This window comes from Anomaloglossus baeobatrachus, chromosome 1 (assembly GCF_048569485.1).
Source record: "Anomaloglossus baeobatrachus isolate aAnoBae1 chromosome 1, aAnoBae1.hap1, whole genome shotgun sequence".
NCBI lineage: Eukaryota > Metazoa > Chordata > Amphibia > Anura > Aromobatidae > Anomaloglossus > Anomaloglossus baeobatrachus.
The window spans coordinates 525210030-525227520 of NC_134353.1; the positions used below are offsets into that span (position 1 = coordinate 525210030).

At 45.3% G+C, this 17491-nt stretch overlaps 1 protein-coding gene across 2 annotated transcripts in view; it reads right to left on the reverse strand.

The window, feature by feature from the left end:
* Positions 1–2776: 2776 nt before the first annotated feature.
* LOC142295873 (prostaglandin reductase 1-like) overlaps positions 2777–17491 on the reverse strand; it is a 76917-nt gene continuing 62202 nt past the window's right edge. The window contains exons 8-9 of one of the 2 annotated variants that reach the window (XM_075338983.1): positions 5303–5421; positions 2777–3060 (exon numbers count right to left, since the gene is read on the reverse strand). In XM_075338983.1, the coding sequence (XP_075195098.1) occupies positions 2950–3060; positions 5303–5421 (230 nt within the window). In that variant the 3' untranslated portion in view covers positions 2777–2949. The remainder of the gene's footprint in view (positions 3061–5302; positions 5422–17491) is intronic. The other variant, XM_075338974.1, reaches the window with a different exon arrangement.

Genomic DNA, 17491 nt, shown 5'->3' on the forward strand with positions numbered 1-17491 from the left:
CGCTCCAGACAGAGAGAAACGTGGAAAAGGAGTTGTGAGAAGCAACATGATGATTATCACCTAATACCAAAGTCGCACAAAAGAAACAGCTCCAGCCATCAATGTGGAGGAACTAGGCTCTGGACGGAGTTGTTGGACACAGATTCTAACTAAAAGAGCTTAACCCTCTCCAGATGCGATCACTCCCAAAACCATGTACATGTATGTCATAATATGCTAAAAGGTAAAAATGTTTATACTGAAAATGTTGTTTTAAAAAGGGCTCGCTCACAAGTGCGTTCAACACAGATGAGTGCTATCTGATATTTTATCAGATCGCACTCCTCGGCCTAACGTTATTCTATGAGGCAGCGCCGACCAGCACATTTTTTTTTTTTTTTTTTTGACATGCCAATTCCGCATGAGAGAAAAAAAAAATTTGCAGCATTCTGCGAGTTGCAGCGCAAATATCGCATGGCATGCACCAATTCAAGTCTAAAGGGTACTTTACACGCTGCGATATCGGTACAGATAACACTAGCAAGCGTACCTGCCCCCGTCGGTTGTGCATCACGGGCAAATCGCTGCCTGTGGCGCACATCGCTAACACCCGTCACACGGACTTACCTTCCCTGCGACGTCGCTCTGGCCGGCGATCCGCCTCCTTTCTAAGGGGGCAGTTCGTGCAGCGTCACAGCGACGTCACACGGCAGCCGTCCAATACCAAAGGAGGGGCAGAGATGAGCGGCCGGAACATGCCGCCCAACTCCTTCCTTCCTCATTGACGGTGTACGCAGGTAAGGAGATGTTCGTCGTTCCTGCGGTGTCACACATAGTGATGTGTGCTGCCACAGGAACGACGAACAACATCGTACTTGCAGCAGCAACGATATTTGGAAAAGGAGCGACGTGTCAACGAGCAACAATTTTTCACGTTTTTGCGCTCGTTGATCGTCGCTCCTTGGTGTCACACGCTGCGATGTCGATATATCGTTAGTGATGCCGCAGCGTGTAAAGCACCCTTAAGGGTGCGTACAAGTCATCGGATCACATTCAAAACCAGTCCAATTTCTGCGGAATCATAGAATGGAGATAATTTGTTCTCCATCTTCTCCACACCTGTGTAGGGTGGTAACCTGAGCCCTGCAGACCTCCCTGAAGACTATTGAGCTTGCATTGTAGTTGTGCATTTGAGTGTCATGTCATTTCACCTGTTGTGTAACCATTTATGTGAATTATGGTGGGTTATGTCACAGTCCCACCAGCTACCGCGGGATGGCGCTGAGCTCCCCAAGTTTGGCCAGGAGTTTCAGATAGAGAAATATAGTGGTGGGGCTGCTAGGACAAGTAAGATAAGACCCATCGACAGTTGCAGTAAAAGGAGGAAGACAGAAAAAGGATAGGGAGTTGTAGTTGGGGGGCAGAAGAAGAAGGAAGCTGTTCAGACAGAGCAGTTCCTGCGTGCAAGAAAAGAGTTCTCCTGCTGCCTACACAAGCAGTGAGAATGGTCGGTGGTCCAGGAAGCCGGTGGGACTTTGTGACAGCTTGGTATAGAAATGTGTGTCCTGTCCTGTGATAAAGTGGTGCCTCTCCTATGGAGAAGAATGTTCATACGAAAGAGTTCTACAGTATACATTAAAATTGAAGTGTTGGATGAAAGCCCAGCAGCCGACTAATTTATTGGGATGAGAATGTACCACAAAGGTAATGGAGCCACAGCCTGTTAGGGGTACTTTACACGTTGCTAGCGATGCCGAGCGCGATAGTACCCGCCCCGTCGCACATATGATATGTGGTGATTGCTGCCATAGCGAACATTATCGCTACGGCAGCTTCACACGCACAAACCTGCTCGGCGACGTCGCTGTGACTGCCGAACTATCCCGCCTTCAAGGGGGAGGTGCGTTTGGCGTCACAGCGACGTCACTAATGGGCCGGTCAATAGAAGCGGAGGGGTGGAGATGAGCGGGACATAACATCCCGCCCACCTTCTCCCTTCCGCATCGTTGGGGCGCAGGTAAGGAGATGTTTGTCGTTTCTGCGGGTTTACACACAGCGATGTGTGCTGCCGCAGGAGTGACAAACAACATCGTACCTGCGGTCGACCCGACATTATGAAAATGAACGACGCTACACAGATCACCGATTTTCAACGCTTTTGCGATCGTTTATCGGCGCATCTAGGATTTACACGTTGCGATGTCGTTACCGGCGCCGGATGTGCGTCACTAACGATGTGAACCTGACGATATTTCGGAAGCGATGACGCAACGTGTAAAGCCCCCCTAAGGGCGTGTTCCCCACTGTCTCCATCACACATCCAGTCCTTTTTCCATGTAGCAAGTCGGCCGGGGACACTACTACAACCACTGACCTCGGCAGAACCCCCGACTGACCCCCTCTATACCTGTGATGGGATTCTGAAAGAATCATTTGACACTAACCTGATAATCAGATCAAAAGGTTGATCAGAGTTTGAATGGAGTCTCATTAACATAATCGATCTGATGCTCTCACACAAGAGGATATACAATTGTGGGACCCCAACCTAAGAGTGGCAAACATTTCTCTGCTAGTCTGCTATGATGCACAGTGCTGTATGATTGAGGTAAATGCCACTGGGTGGCGCACTACACATTAACAACATACTGTATGTCTTCACCAAGGGACATAGTACAAAAGATCGACTTAAGTATGGAACTTTTCCAATGCTAAAAACATTTTTTGTTGTTTAATTCCGTAAATTCATTAACTTTTTCAAGATAAATATTTAAGACAATCCATCATATTTATGTGAATAGATGTCTATTTTATATTGATCATATCAAAATCCCATTTTATAAACAAGTTCTTCTTGTAGTCAGAAAATACAAAAAACACAAGTTATATAAACCAATTTAATTGGTAAATTTTCAGTTTATATCGGACGTCACTGCATTATATTAATGTGTATATGGATTATGGATACATTTAAGCCTTTATAATTGCTTTCCCGGTGTTCTCTCCATTCAGCATTCCAATGAATCCAGCCGGCATGTTCTCAAAACCATTGGTGATGTGTTCATGATATTTCACCTTACCCTAAAAGAAAACAACATCATGCCATAATTCTGTACAGATATAGAAACACATCTATACTGCGTGATCTCTAAACTACACACATGTAATGAAAAGGTATTTCATTTTATACGCCCTATGAAATATTCATTTGTATTTGTTACAGTTTTGCAGGACCCCTTTAATGAAACTAGTTATTAGGCCATTACATTATTTTACACTGAAGTATAACTGATGTTTCAGGAGAACTTGTAGCAGGAAGTCTGAGTCTGCCTCTAGCTTCTCCTCCTGCTACACCCCTCCATAGAATCTTACAAGCACCAACTGTCAGCTCCCATTTCAGTAATGGGCAAGTCTGTCTGCACTGAATACAGTTTTTACCAATTAATGGACATTGAAAGATCAGTCAAGCAGGAGAAAAGTCGTTTTCGCTGATAAGATCTATTACCAAGTGTCTCCATGTGAGGTATAGATTTAGGGGAAAAGTACATAAAATGATGGCTACTCTTTACAAGGGGACCTGTCACTTAATTCATGCTATCCAAACCACAGGCAGCATGAATCAGAGCCTGGCTACCCAATTGCAGCAAGGTATACAATTTCCATGAAACAATTTAGGAAAAATAAAATATAGTTTGGTTGGTCTCACTAACCTTTCTTAAAAAAATACACTGTCAATAGTGCCCACAGTGGACAATGGCTGTGGATGGTGCACAATATGGGGATCGCTGTAGCGCTGATGAAAGTGCGATAATGCCTAGGTAATGCGACTGATCGCTGGAGAATATTGCATGCATTAGTGCGACGATGCCTAGGTAACGCATTCAACATTCTCCAGCGATCAGTCGCATTAGTGTGACGATGCCTAGATAACGCATGCAACATTCTCCAGCGATCAGTCGCATTAGTGTGACGATGCCTAGGTAACACATGCAACATTCTCCAGCGATCAGTCGCATTAGTGTGACGATGCCTAGGTAACACATGCAACATTCTCCAGCGATCAGTCGCATTAGTGTGACGATGCCTAGGTAACGCATGCAACATTCTCCAGCGATCAGTCGCATTAGTGTGACGATGCCTAGATAACGCATGCAACATTCTCCAGCGATCAGTCGCATTAGTGTGACGATGCCTGGTAACGCATGCAACATTCTCCAGCGATCAGTCGCATTAGTGTGACGATGCCTAGGTAACGCATGCAACATTCTCCAGCAATCAGTCGCATTAGTGTGACGATGCCTAGGTAACGCATGCAACATTCTCCAGCGATCAGTCGCATTAGTGTGACGATGCCTAGGTAACGCATGCAACATTCTCCAGCGATCAGTCGCATTAGTGTGACGATGCCTAGGTAACGCATGCAACATTCTCCAGCGATCAGTCGCATTAGTGTGACGATGCCTAGGTAACGCATGCAACATTCTCCAGCGATCAGTCGCATTAGTGTGACGATGCCTAGGTAACGCATGCAACATTCTCCAGCGATCAGTCGCATTAGTGTGACGATGCCTAGGTAACACATGCAACATTCTCCAGCGATCAGTCGCATTAGTGTGACGATGCCTAGGTAACGCATGCAACATTCTCCAGCGATCAGTCGCATTAGTGTGACGATGCCTAGGTAACGCATGCAACATTCTCCAGCGATCAGTCGCATTAGTGTGACGATGCCTAGGTAACGCATGCAACATTCTCCAGCGATCAGTCGCATTAGTGTGACGATGCCTAGGTAACGCATGCAACATTCTCCAGCGATCAGTCGCATTAGTGTGACGATGCCTGGGTAACGCATGCAACATTCTCCAGCGATCAGTTGCATTACCTAGGCATCGTCGCACTTTCATCAGCGCTACAGCGATCCCCATATTGGGCACCATCCACAGCCAGATCCGTTGTCCACTGTGGGCACTACTGACAGTGTATTTATACAGAAAGGTCAGTGAGACCGAAACTTCAAAATATAATTTTGTACACAACGCATGGTGCTACCCGTTAAAGGGATCTTTTTGTTTCATTCAATACGTTGAGTGCCGGATTCTTTGATTTAAACGTTAATATAGGTAAGCGGAGAAAATTGGACATTGCAAAATAGAAGCTGCCACAATGTAGAAACCACATTGTATTCCTGAATTCAGAAACCACAGACTTTTTCCAATAAACATTTGAGGAGAAATAAATACATCATACGATCCTTATGGAATAACTGAATATCTATATTCATAGAACCCCCTTCCCCAATTACCATATCTAACTTTGTAGTTACCTCTAAAACCCATTGTAGGAGTTCTTTTTGTCCTCCTTGGTACCGGTCTGCCCAGCGTAACACAATGAAGCCTTCCATACGAAGTTGCTTAAAAAGCATAGTGGGTTGTATATAAGGTCCTGTAAAAGATGCAGAACAAAATGAGACCTAAAACGTACTACCTCCATCGACACCTCAACTATATCTTACCAGACTTATTAGGCAAATTACCAAGGGTTAACCGACTTTTCATGTTTTCAAGCAAGCACCATTATTTGACTACTGGGGTGGTGTTTTATAACAAAGTATCCTGGCCCTAGTCTTCATACTCACTCTCTGGCATCTTCACCTTCTTTCGGCATCGCTCTGTTCCCTCAACACCATCTTGTGCCCATAACTTCTGACTGGCTGGAAGCCAGACGTTACGTCACAAGCTCTCAATGTAAGTCTATGAGAGCCAGAATGAGCCCAGAACATGGCTTTCATAGACTTGCACAGAGTTGTGACATCCAGAGCACTCCAGGAAAGCTGCTTCACTGGAGCTGCCAGCAAGTCACAAATCACAGTAGCCTGACTGCAGCAGCCTTGATAAAAGGTGAAGACACCTGAAGGCAAGTATAAGACAGGGGACTAAGGTTTTAAGCAGCAGTCCAGCGGAGAAATGGCAAAATAGAAATGGTGCTTTAGTTTAAAATAATATCTCCATATCTTTAGGAAAAGGTCTAAATGAGAAAAGCTGCAAGACGTCTTTTGGGTCATAACACTGCTTTTTAAAGGGCTGTTGCTAAATTCCACTATAATGTTCTCACTACATAGCATTCACCAGAAATTGTATAATACATGTGAATGATGGAGATGGGAAGGAGTTAGTCACATCTGTAGTGAAACCCAATCCCTTGCAGACGGTTTTGCTAGAGGCATTGTTAATGTAACCCTTCACCCTGGGACTGAAAAGTCCTCCATTGGTCTCCTGCAGCATTCTCCTCTTAGGCCTCTGCCACATTCACGTGAAATTCACGCACGTGCCGAGAGACACGTATTTTCCCTGCGTGTTGCGTGCAGGTAAGTACGTGTCTCTGGTACGTGCGGGACACGTGTGTTCTATGTGTGCTATCCGCGATAGCACACGTAGAACCAGTAATTATTATACTCACCTGGTCCTTCCTGCTGTCCGCGCTGCTGTCCGTGGTGCTGAACTTCGGTCTCCAGCCCTCCCGTCTCCCCGCTGCTGCTGCTGCCAGGCAGTGAAGTGAATATTCTATGAGATTAATGAGCGGCGGCCGGCAGCAAGAGGCAGCAGCGGCAGAGACAGGAGGGCTGGAGAAGGTGAGTTAATGTTTTTTTATTTTTCACTGACACGTGTGTTTTCTCCGGCGCGTGTCACACGGGACCGCATCCACACTACACCCGTGTAGTACGGGTGCGGGCCATATGACACCTGTGCTGCCGGCGAAAAAACGGACATGTCAGTGCTTTGAAAAACGCACACACGTACAAACGCACACGGACACACGTTCCGTGTGGTTTTACGTGTGTGTGCCTGCTACCATAGGGTAGCATTGCTGTACATGTCTCCGTGCCGCCGGTACGTGTAAAAAATGACAAACACGTGCCGGCGGCACGGATGTGTGGCGGAGGCCTTAGGCTGCTTTCACACATCCGTTTTTGCTGAGCGGCACAATACGGCGCTTTGCAGAAAAAACGTTTTCTTTTGCCGCCGGTTGCGTTTTTTTTCTGCATAGACTTGCATTAGCGCCGTATTGTGCCGCATGGTCTTGCGTTGCGTCCGGCATATTTAGCCCATGCGGCGGCCGGATGGAACGTTGCCTGGCACGTTTTTTTGTGCGGCGAAAAAAACGCATCGCGCCGGATCCGGCGCGATGTGGCGCAATTTACAGTGCAAGCCTATGGACGCCGGATGTGGCGTCCTGTGGCAAAAACTGCATCCGGCGGCCGGATGTGTTTTTTTGCACTGCGCATGCTCAATACCAAGCCGCATCCGTCAAAAAACGGACGGAACGCATGGAAAAACTTATGCAACAAATCCGTTTTTTTTTACGCATCCGTTGCATAGGTTTTTGAGCCGGATTGAGCCGCACTGCAAAAACCGGATGTGTGAAAGCAGCCTTAGATAGGGTCTCTCTTCTTCTGGTGCTGGTATGGCCACCATAGTGGCATGGCATGGGTGCACAACCCACTGAAACATGTAACCTGTCCTGCTTCTAGTTGTGGCCCCATCAGTGTTGACCAAAAACAATTGATCAAAAACCTATGCAGCCATTCTGTAGGCAAGGAATGAGGTGCTGCTGACATAGACGCAGTGGGGAGGGAGGTTTCTCCTCTATTTATATAATGTCCTGTTTACCGTTATGTTGGACACAGTTAAAGACATTTCCGCCCACCCTGCAAGGAGTGGAGCTTAACAGACGATGGGACAAAGCTTAACATGCATCGGGGTTGAAGATCCTGTTAATGTGCCCAACTTGCAAGGGAAGGCAGATATTACACCGTGGCTTATACACTGGGGACCACAGCTGTTAAGTGACCGCCAATCGGCTACACGCAAGACGATCAGCTTTCATTTAATGACATTTTAAAAAGGCCAACTGCACGTCTCTGCACAAAGAACTGATGGTCTAGTGCAGGGGTCTCAAACTCAGCTGGGTGTATGGGTCGCACATGGAAAAAAAAAAGAAATTGAGAGGGGCCGCATTCTTTGCAGGACCAAGTGACATTTTTAGTGATTTCATGTATTGCTTTCTATACACCTTTTGGATCTTTTGGATCACTTTTTTGAACAGTTTTTGCTTTTTATTATGACAAAGCTGCACTTTTAGGCTTTGTTAAGTTATATATATATATATATATATATATATAAAAAAGCATTTTTAATGGCAAAAAAACCCCACAAATGTCATGCTTTGATTGTTTTTTACATTTTATCACTTTCTTGTAATATTGTTTTACAATTAACAGCATCATGTAGTGATCTTAGCCAACATCTTGTAGTAATGTCCCCCATCCGTGTGCCCTGTAATAACGTCCCCCATCCTTGTAGTATTGTGCCCAATAGTATTGTACCCATCCTTGTAGAATTGTGCCCATCCTTGTGCCCTGTAGTATTGTGCCCATCCTTGTGGTATTGTGCCCATCTTTGTGCCCTGTAGTATTGTGCACATCCTTGTAGTATTGTGCCCAGTAGTATTGTTCCTATCCTGTAGTATTGTGCCCATTAGTATTGTGCCTATCCTGTAGCATTGTGCTCATCCTTGTGCCCATCCTGCGGTATTGTGCTCATCCTTTAGTAATGCACACAAAAAAAAACAAAAAAAAAAACAAAACACAAAAACAAACCCTCACCTTTCCTCCATTCTTTCTTATTAGGCTCCGTGCCCACGATCAGTATTTACAGCGTTTTGGATGCGGCATGCGTACAAGCATAGTGGACGAGATTCTCAGAAATCCCATGCCCACTGTGCGTGTGTGGCCAGCAGGAAACACTGACCTGCGGTGCAGCTTTCAGAGGCCGCAGCATTTCAGTTCTTGCTGCGAAGACGATTATGTCATCCTTAGGGAGAACACAGCGAGGAGACCGCAGCGCACTGAACCCTGATCGCGGGCACGGGCAGCTGCGGTCTCCTGCATTCCCAATAGGAGACCAATCTCTTTCAAATTTCCACAGATATTCCATTGATAATGCTTTTATTGTATAGCATCCATAACAACTGACAGATTTTCATAACTTTCGTTTAGATTTCATGAGTGAGCAATAGGGATTGATGGTTTCATATTTCTATTATGAAGCAACACTGCTTTCAAACTTCTCTGGGATGAGGAAAATAAAAATAAAAAATAAAAAAAAAAAATCGCCAATCTGCAACAAAATACTCTTGATTAAGTTCTTCAAAGAGGCTGTTCATTGTTACAGTACACCATTGGTCCATCAACTGTGAAAAATTGTGTTAAAGTGTTACTTTTGTTCCGGTAATAACACACTTTGACATCATCATGAAGAAGATTCATCTGTTTCAACCTAGATGCAAGACGTTCAGCTTTATCTTTTGACAATGAAAGGTCCTTGATGAGATAATTTAATTCAAGTTGAGTAAAGAGTTCTGGCTTCTCCATCAGGTACATACTCATCTTGACTTGAGGTCTCCATGTCTTTGCCAGTAGCTTCAGCTTCATAGTCTTAATATTCTACTTCATTTCCATCCAATCTAGACAACAGTGGTGCAGGAACTGGCAAGGTACCATCATGTGGAACTGGCCTAATCGCAGATTCAAGTTCAGGGTAATTAATATTATGTTTGTTCTTTGTAGAAAATCCCTTCAGTTTGACAAAACAAAAGTAGCAGTCATCACTATGATTTTTGGGTTGTCTCCAAATCATGGGAACAACAAATGGCAAAGCCACTTTCCTCATATTCAACCAGTCCCGAAGACCATTTGAACAGCTTTGGCATATCACAAGGGGTGCAGCACACATTGAAAATACAGAAATAATGTAATAACAAAAGTATTTCTATCTCAGAAACTTCATGTCGTAGAGAAAAACTAAGCATATTTTTGGAATCAGCACATCAAATGCCATAAAACAGACATATTACCTTTGCTGGTGATTTTTTTGTGTTGACCAGTATTAGGGCTGCTTCTCACTTGCGAGTAGAGATGAGCGAACCGATCCCGGTTTGGCTCGAGGTCGGTTCGCCGAACGGGGGTCCCGTTCGAGTTCGGTTCGTCGAACGTTCGACGAACCGAACTCGAACCAATAGGCTATAATGGGAGGCAATCACAAACACATAAAAATGCATTATAAATGTACACAAACAGTTAATAAACATTGCCATAACACTTACCGGTCCCCGCGATCCCTTCTGCACTCTGTCTCCTGCCGCTATTCCATCCGATGATCGCTTAATCCTCCCGGTGACCTGCACTGCCAGCAGAGATGCAGGACCTATCGTGACGTCAAAATAGCCATGTGACCAGTCACGTGGCTATTATCTCATTGGCTACAGACTGGTCACATGACTATGACGCGTCATGTAGGACCTGCGAGTGCATCTTTCCGGTACACGGTGCACATATGTGTATCGCCGTGTACCGGCGACATGCTCTAGCACACGGTCGACTCCCCGTTCCGTTAGGGACCGGCTGACACAGCCGGTCATTAACGGAGATCACCGTTGCCATAGCAACGCAGTTAGCGGTGACGTCACCGCTAACCATGGCTCAGAGAGCACCATTGCTATGGTAACGCGTCTGTCAGCGTTACCGCTGTTACCGCTGACAGCCAGCACTGATCACTCACGGAGTGAAGGCTGCACGCTGCTTCACGATTGTAGTGAGGATTGTAGTGAGGATGAGGTTCCCCAGCCCCAAGTGATGAGCTGGTGAACCTCATCCTTCCTCACTACAATCGTCACTACTACTACACTAGTGAGGATTGTAGTGAGGATGAGGTTCCCCAGCCCCAAGTGATGAGCTGGTGAACCTCATCCTTCCTCACTACAATCGTCACTATTACTACACTAGAAAGAAAGAAGACAGAAGAGCAGGATCGTGGAGGGCTGACAGGGGGTAATAAAGATGGAGTCTCTAATGTGTCTGTGTATTTATTTCTATTAAAGTATTTTTTCTCTGTGTGGTGTTTTTTTTAACCCTTTATTGGAGATTCTTAATGGCCGGGTCAAACGTGCCTGACATTAAGAATCTCTGGCTTAATACTGGCTAGTAAAACAAAGCCAGTATTAACTCATGATTACCCAACAAGCCACCCGGCTCCAGGGCTGTTGGAAGAGTTGGATACAGCGCCAGATGATGGCGCTTCTATGAGAGCGCCATTTTCTGGGACGGCTGCGGACTGAAATCCGCAGCAGAGGCGCCCAGAAACCTTGGGCTAACCTGTGCTGCGGATTCCAATCCCCAGCTGCCTAGTTGTACCCGGCTGGACACAAAAATGGGGCGAAGCCCACGTCATTTGTTTTTTAATTATTTCATGAAATAAGTGAAATAATTAAAAAAAATGGGCTTCCCTATATTTTTGGTTCCCAGCCGGGTACAAATAGGCAACTGGGGGTTGGAGGCAGCCCGTGGCTGCCTGCTGTACCTGGCTAGCATACAAAAATATGGCGAAGCCCACGTCATTTTTTTGGTGGGCAAAAAAATTCTGCATACAGTCCTGGATGGAGTATGCTGAGCCTTGTAGTTCTGCAGCTGCTGTCTGCTCTTCTCCATACAGATAGACAGCAGCTGCAGAACTACAAGGCTCAGCAAACTCCATCCAGGACTGTATGCAGAAGTTTTTTGCCCCCTGAGAAAATTATGTGGGCTTCGCCATATTTTTGTATGCTAGCCAGGTACAGCAGGCAGGTACGGCTTCCCCCAACCCCCAGTTGCCTATTTGTACCCGGCTGGGAACCAAAAATAAAGGGAAGCCCTTTTTTTATTATTTCATGAATTTCATGAAATAATTAGAAAACAAATGACGTAGGGTTCGCCCCATTTTTGTGTCCAGCCAGGTACAACTAGGCAGCTGGGGATTGGAATCCGCAGCACAGGTTGGCCTGAGCTTTCTGGGCCCCACTGCTGCGAATTGCAGTCTGCAGCCGCCTCAGAAAATGGCATTTTCATAGAAGCGCCATATTCTGGCGATGTATCCAACTCTTCCAGCACCTGCCTGCTATACCTGGCTAGCATACAAAAATATGGCGAAGCTCACGTCCTTTTTTTGTAGTTTTTTGGCAAAAAAAATAAAAAATGCTTCCCTGGATTTTCCATTGCCAGTGAAGGTAACACCAAGCAGTGGGGGTTAGCAGCCAGTAGCTGCTTGGATTACCCTTAGCTAGCAATACAAAAAATGCAGCGGGAGCCCATATATATTTTTTTTAATTATTTATTTAAATAACTAAAAATAAAATGGGCTTCCCTGTATTTTGATTGCTGGACATCACAGTGCTGTAAAAATAAATCTTTAAAAAAATGACGTAGCGCTCCGCGGTATTTTTGATTCTCAGCGCAGATAAAGCAGACAGCTATGGGTTGCCACCCCCATCTGCCTGCCGTTACCTTGGTTGGCAATCAAAATACAGGGAAGCCCATTAATTTTTTCTATTTAAAAAATAGTTAAAAAAAAAATGACGTTGGGTCCCCCCATTTTTGATAGCCAGCTAGGGTAAAGCAGACGGCTGTAGCCTGAAAACCACAGCTGGCAGCTTTACCGTGGTTGGGGATCCAATCTGGAGGTCCCCTCAGGCGGCTCTTTTTTATAATTATTTTATAAATATTAATAATTACACAATAAAAGTAGGGTCCCCCCCAAATTGGATCACCAGCCAAGGTAAAGCGGACAGCTGTGGTCTGGTATTCTCAGGGTGGGAAGGTCCATAGTTATTGGGCCTTCACAGCCTAAAAATAGCAGGCCGCAGGCTCCCCAGACGTGGCGCATCCACTAGATGCGCCAATCCTGGCGCTTCACCCCAGCTCATCCCGTGCCCTGGTGCAGTGGCAAACGGGGTAATAAATCGGGTTGATACTAGCTGTAAAGTCACCTGAGATCAAGCCCAGCAGTTTGTGATGTCATGGCGTCTATTAGATACCCAACATCATAAACTGTCAGTACTAACAAAAAAAAAAAAAAAAAAATCGACAAAAGAAATTTATTTGAAAAAACAGTCCCCAAAACATTTCCTCTTTCACCAATTTATTGTAAGAAAAAAAATAAAGGGGTCCCACGACGACTCTGGACCGTCTAGAATATGGGGGGGAGACACTCAGGGAACGTATCCCCCATTTTCTAGGAGTGCGGACCCTTCATGTGAGGAGTGTGGGTGCAATGAATCTGCACTCACTCTCCCCGGGTCCACAGCAGCAGAGTCCATGTCGTAATTGTTGCTACCAAAGCTGCAATGCCCTGCTCATGAGGTAAGCGCATGCCTAATCAGGAGAACTACTGTAGAGGAAGCTCTGCTCACTGGTATATAGGTGCTCAGAGTTAATAATAGATAAAATTAGTGAGTAACCTCGGCACTCTAAATCTCCCAGACTAAGTCAGTAAGTCACAACGGATAGTAATGCAAAATCACTCTTTATTAGTCCGTATTAAGAAAAAAAAATTTTCATAAGCATATATGTTTTTGTCCAAAACAAGTTACAAATGACGTTTCGGCCTGAGCCTTCGTCAGATTGGACTTATCTGCATGTAATCATGAAAAATGACAATAATCAGTATCACATAAGAGTGAGAGAACAATAACATAAACTCGAACAATGTAGAGGTACAATTGGGATGCAGCAAAAAAAATTGCAACACAGCAAGAAATGAAACACATGATACAAATGTCATAATACAGTACAAGGACAATATAGTAATGACAAATATGGGGTCAGAGTAGGCTTAGACAGCTCTGGTACGAAAGAGATGTCAATCATAAAGTAACATGTGCAGTAGGTGTAGAGCTACAGTATGCATGGCAGAGCTAATGGGTAGACCGACCATAGAAAAAGAACGGAGAAAAAGTGGAGAAAAAAGTGGAGAAAAAAGTGGATAAAAAGTGGAGAAAAAGTGGAGAAAAAGTGGAGAAAAAGTGGAGAAAAAAGTGGAGAAAAAGAGGAGAAAAAGAGGAGAAAAAGAGGAGAAAAAGAGGAGAAAAAGTGGAGAAAAAGTGCAGAAAAAGTGGAGAAAAAATGAAGAAAAAAGTGGAGAAAAAGTGGAGAAAAAGTGGAGAAAAAGTGGAGAAAAAGTGGAGAAAATGTGGAGAAAAAAATGGATAAAAAGTGGAGAAAAAGTGGAGAAAAAGTGGAGAAAAAGTGGAGAAAAAGTGAAGAAAAAGTGAAGAAAAAGTGAAGAAAAAGTGGAGAAAAAGTGGAGAAAAAAATGTAGAAAAAGTGGAGAAAAAAATGGCTAAAAAGTGGAGAAAAAGTGGAGAAAAAAATGGATAAAAAGTGGAGAAAAAGTGGATAAAAAGTGGAGACAAAGTGGAGACAAAGTGGAGATAAAGTGGAGACAAAGTGGAGAAAAAGTGGAGAAGAAAGTGGAGAAAAAAGTGGAGAAAAAGTGGAGAAAAAGTGGAGAAAAAGTGGAGAAAAAGTGGAGAAAAAGTGGAGAAAAAAATGTAGAAAAAGTGGAGAAAAAAGTGGAGAAAAAGTGGAGAAAAAATGTAGAAAAAGTGGAGAAAAAAGTGGAGAAAAAAGTGGAGAAAAAAGTGGAGAAAAAAGTGGAGAAAAAGTGGAGAAAAAGTGGAGAAAAAATGGATAAAAAGTGGAGAAAAAGTGGAGAAAAAGTGGAGAAAAAAATGGATAAAAAGTGGAGAAAAAGTGGAGAAAAAGTGGAGAAAAAATGGAGAAAAAGTGGAGAAAAAGTGGAGAAAAAATGGAGAAAAAGTGGAGCACCCTTTGGTGCCTTTCATGTGGCACTAAGGGCTGCTTAGCTTTGTATTTAGCCAAAAAAATGAAAAAAAAAATGACGTAGGGTTCCCCCTAGTTTTGTAGCCAGCTAGGGTAAAGCAGACGGCTGCAGCCTGCAGACCACAGCTGGCAACGTCACCTTGGCTGGTAATCCAAAACTGAGGGCACCCCACGCTGTTATTTTAAATTAAATAAATAATTTAAAAAAAAAAAAAACACGTAGGGGTCCCCCAAAATTGGATCACCAGCCAAGGTAAAGCAGACAGCTGGGGCCTGATATTCTCAGACTAGGGAGGTCCATGGTTATTGGACTCTCCCCAGCCTAAAAATAGCAGGCCGCAGCCGCCCCAGAAGTGGCGCATCCATTAGATGCGCCAATCCTGGTGCTTCGCCCCAGCTCATCCCGCGCCCTGGTGCGGTGGCAAACAGGGTAATATATGGGGTTAATACCAGATGTGTAATGTCACCTGGCATCAAGCCCTGGGGTTGGTGAGGTCAGGCGTCTATCAGATACCCGACATCACCAACCCAGTCAGTAATAAAAAAAAATAGACGACAAACACATTTTTATTTGAAAAAACACTCCCCAAAACATTCCCTCTTTAACCAATTTATTAGAAAGAAAAACAAATCCAGGTCTGGTGTAATCCAAGGGGTTGCCATGACGATCCACACTGTCCCAGTCAATGAAGAGCAGGATGTTCCCCATTGGCTGGGAGAGCAGTGCAGTGACCTGAGCTAACATCAATGGGTCAGCCCAGGTCACTGCAGGGGATGACAAGTGCTGCTGTCAGCGAAGTACATTACCTGCGCTGATCTCCAGCACACTGACAGCCCCTGTCACTGAGTTCAATGACCGGCGCCTTCACACCAAGTATCGCGAGAGGTCCGTGACGTCAGTGAGGTTACCCGCTGTCACTGTTGGAGGATCCAGCGGTGGCCGCGATTAACAACAGTGACAGCTCAGCTGATCGCGCTACTCACCTCAGTTGCTGTGTGGAGGTGACCGGAGCGGCGGTGTCTTCTGCAGCTCCTGTCACCTTCATGCTGGAAGCGACGCTGGAGGTCCGTGGATTACGCTGGATATGGAGGGCTTTTTGGGGCTTATTAAATTGGTAATGAGGGAATTTGTTTGTGTTTTTTATTTCTAATAAAGGATTTTTTCATGTGTGTGTGTGTGTGTTTATTTACTGTAACTTACAGATTAATCATGGAGGGTGTCTCATAGACGCCTGACATGATTAATCTAGGATTTAGTGGCAGCTATGGGCTGCCATTAACTCCTTATTACCCCGATTTGCCAACGCACCAGGGCAAATCGGGAAGAGCCGGGTACAGTCCCAGAACTGTCGCATATAATGTATGCGGCAATTCTGGGCGGCTGCTGGCTGATATTGTTAGGCTGGGGGGCTCCCCATAACGTGGAGCTCCCCATCCTGAGAATACCAGCCTTCATCCGTATGGCTTTAGCTGGCTGGTATTAAAATTGGGGGGGGCCGCACGCCATTTTTTTTAATTATTTATTTATTTATTTCACTGCACAGTATAGACCCGCCCACCGGCTGCTGTGATTGGTTGCAGTGAGACACCTGTCACTCAGCGTGGGGGCGTGTCTCACTGCAACCAATCATAGGCGCCTGTGGGCGGGGAAAGCAGGGAATACGAGATTGTTTAATGAGCGGCCGGCTTTTTCAAAATAGTAAAAGCCGCCGGAGCAGTGTGAACGCCGTGCAGCGCGGCGCCGGGGATCGGTGAGTATGAGAGAGGGCTGCTAACTTCAGTCACTCGGGGGATTAGTGGTCACCGGTGAGCCCTTCACTGGTGACCGCTAATCAGGACGCGGCACAGACAGAGCCACAGCATGACAATGAAGTCGGGTGAAGTTCACCCAAGTTCATTCTGATTGTGCGGCTCTGTCTGTGTCTGCTATCATCTGCCATTCAGCTCTGCTACATGGCTGTCTGTGTCTGCTGTCAGCGGCCATGTAGCAGCGCTGAATGGCAGATGACATAGTAAAAAATACGCATTACACACGCATTACACACGCTAGTAAAATCATTTATTCAGAAATAGCATCGCACTTGCGTTGCACTCGCACCTAACGTGAACTAAAATCAGCCGAGTTTTTTTCAGCCCAGTCGGACCGATTTTACTCGCATAGATGTGTTTCCACCCTTATATGTCTACTACCAGTGCTCCAGTTCCTTTGCATTGTCTTCCACCCGGTCCACACCTGAAAGCTCACTCCTCTCCTAATTTCCAGTCATCTTTCTTCCACCTCAACCTATTCAAAATCAGTCAAGCATTGTGAGACAAGTCATGCACCAGTCACTTAGGCTTTTTGATGACTCTGCTGGCTGGGGTCCCATGGTCCATTCACCTGACTCTGCTCCAGAGGTGGAAGAGTCTGAGTGCACTGACGTCCAACCACTTGTTTTGTTGGAGGCGTCTGTAAGAGGGCTGGTGGATACTGTCTGCGGATCACCGCACCACAGATCAGAGGATGATGAAACACAGATACCAACTGCTGTGGCATTCATCATTGTGCAGACTGAGAAGGATGTCAAGACTGAGGAGTGGGTGGAAGATGATTCATGCGATGACAACGAAGTGAATGACCCCACCTGGAGAGAAAAGCCATGATAGCGTGCAGTTCCGATGAAGAGGAGGTGTTCAGGCCAACAAACCAGCAGCACAGCAAGGGGGAGCATGCGGCAAAAGCCCTGTGGATGGCCCATAGTCAGTAAGCTGGCTGCTACTGCTTATTGCACCAGTGAAAACCTCCCAGCAAAGCCAGTTCAA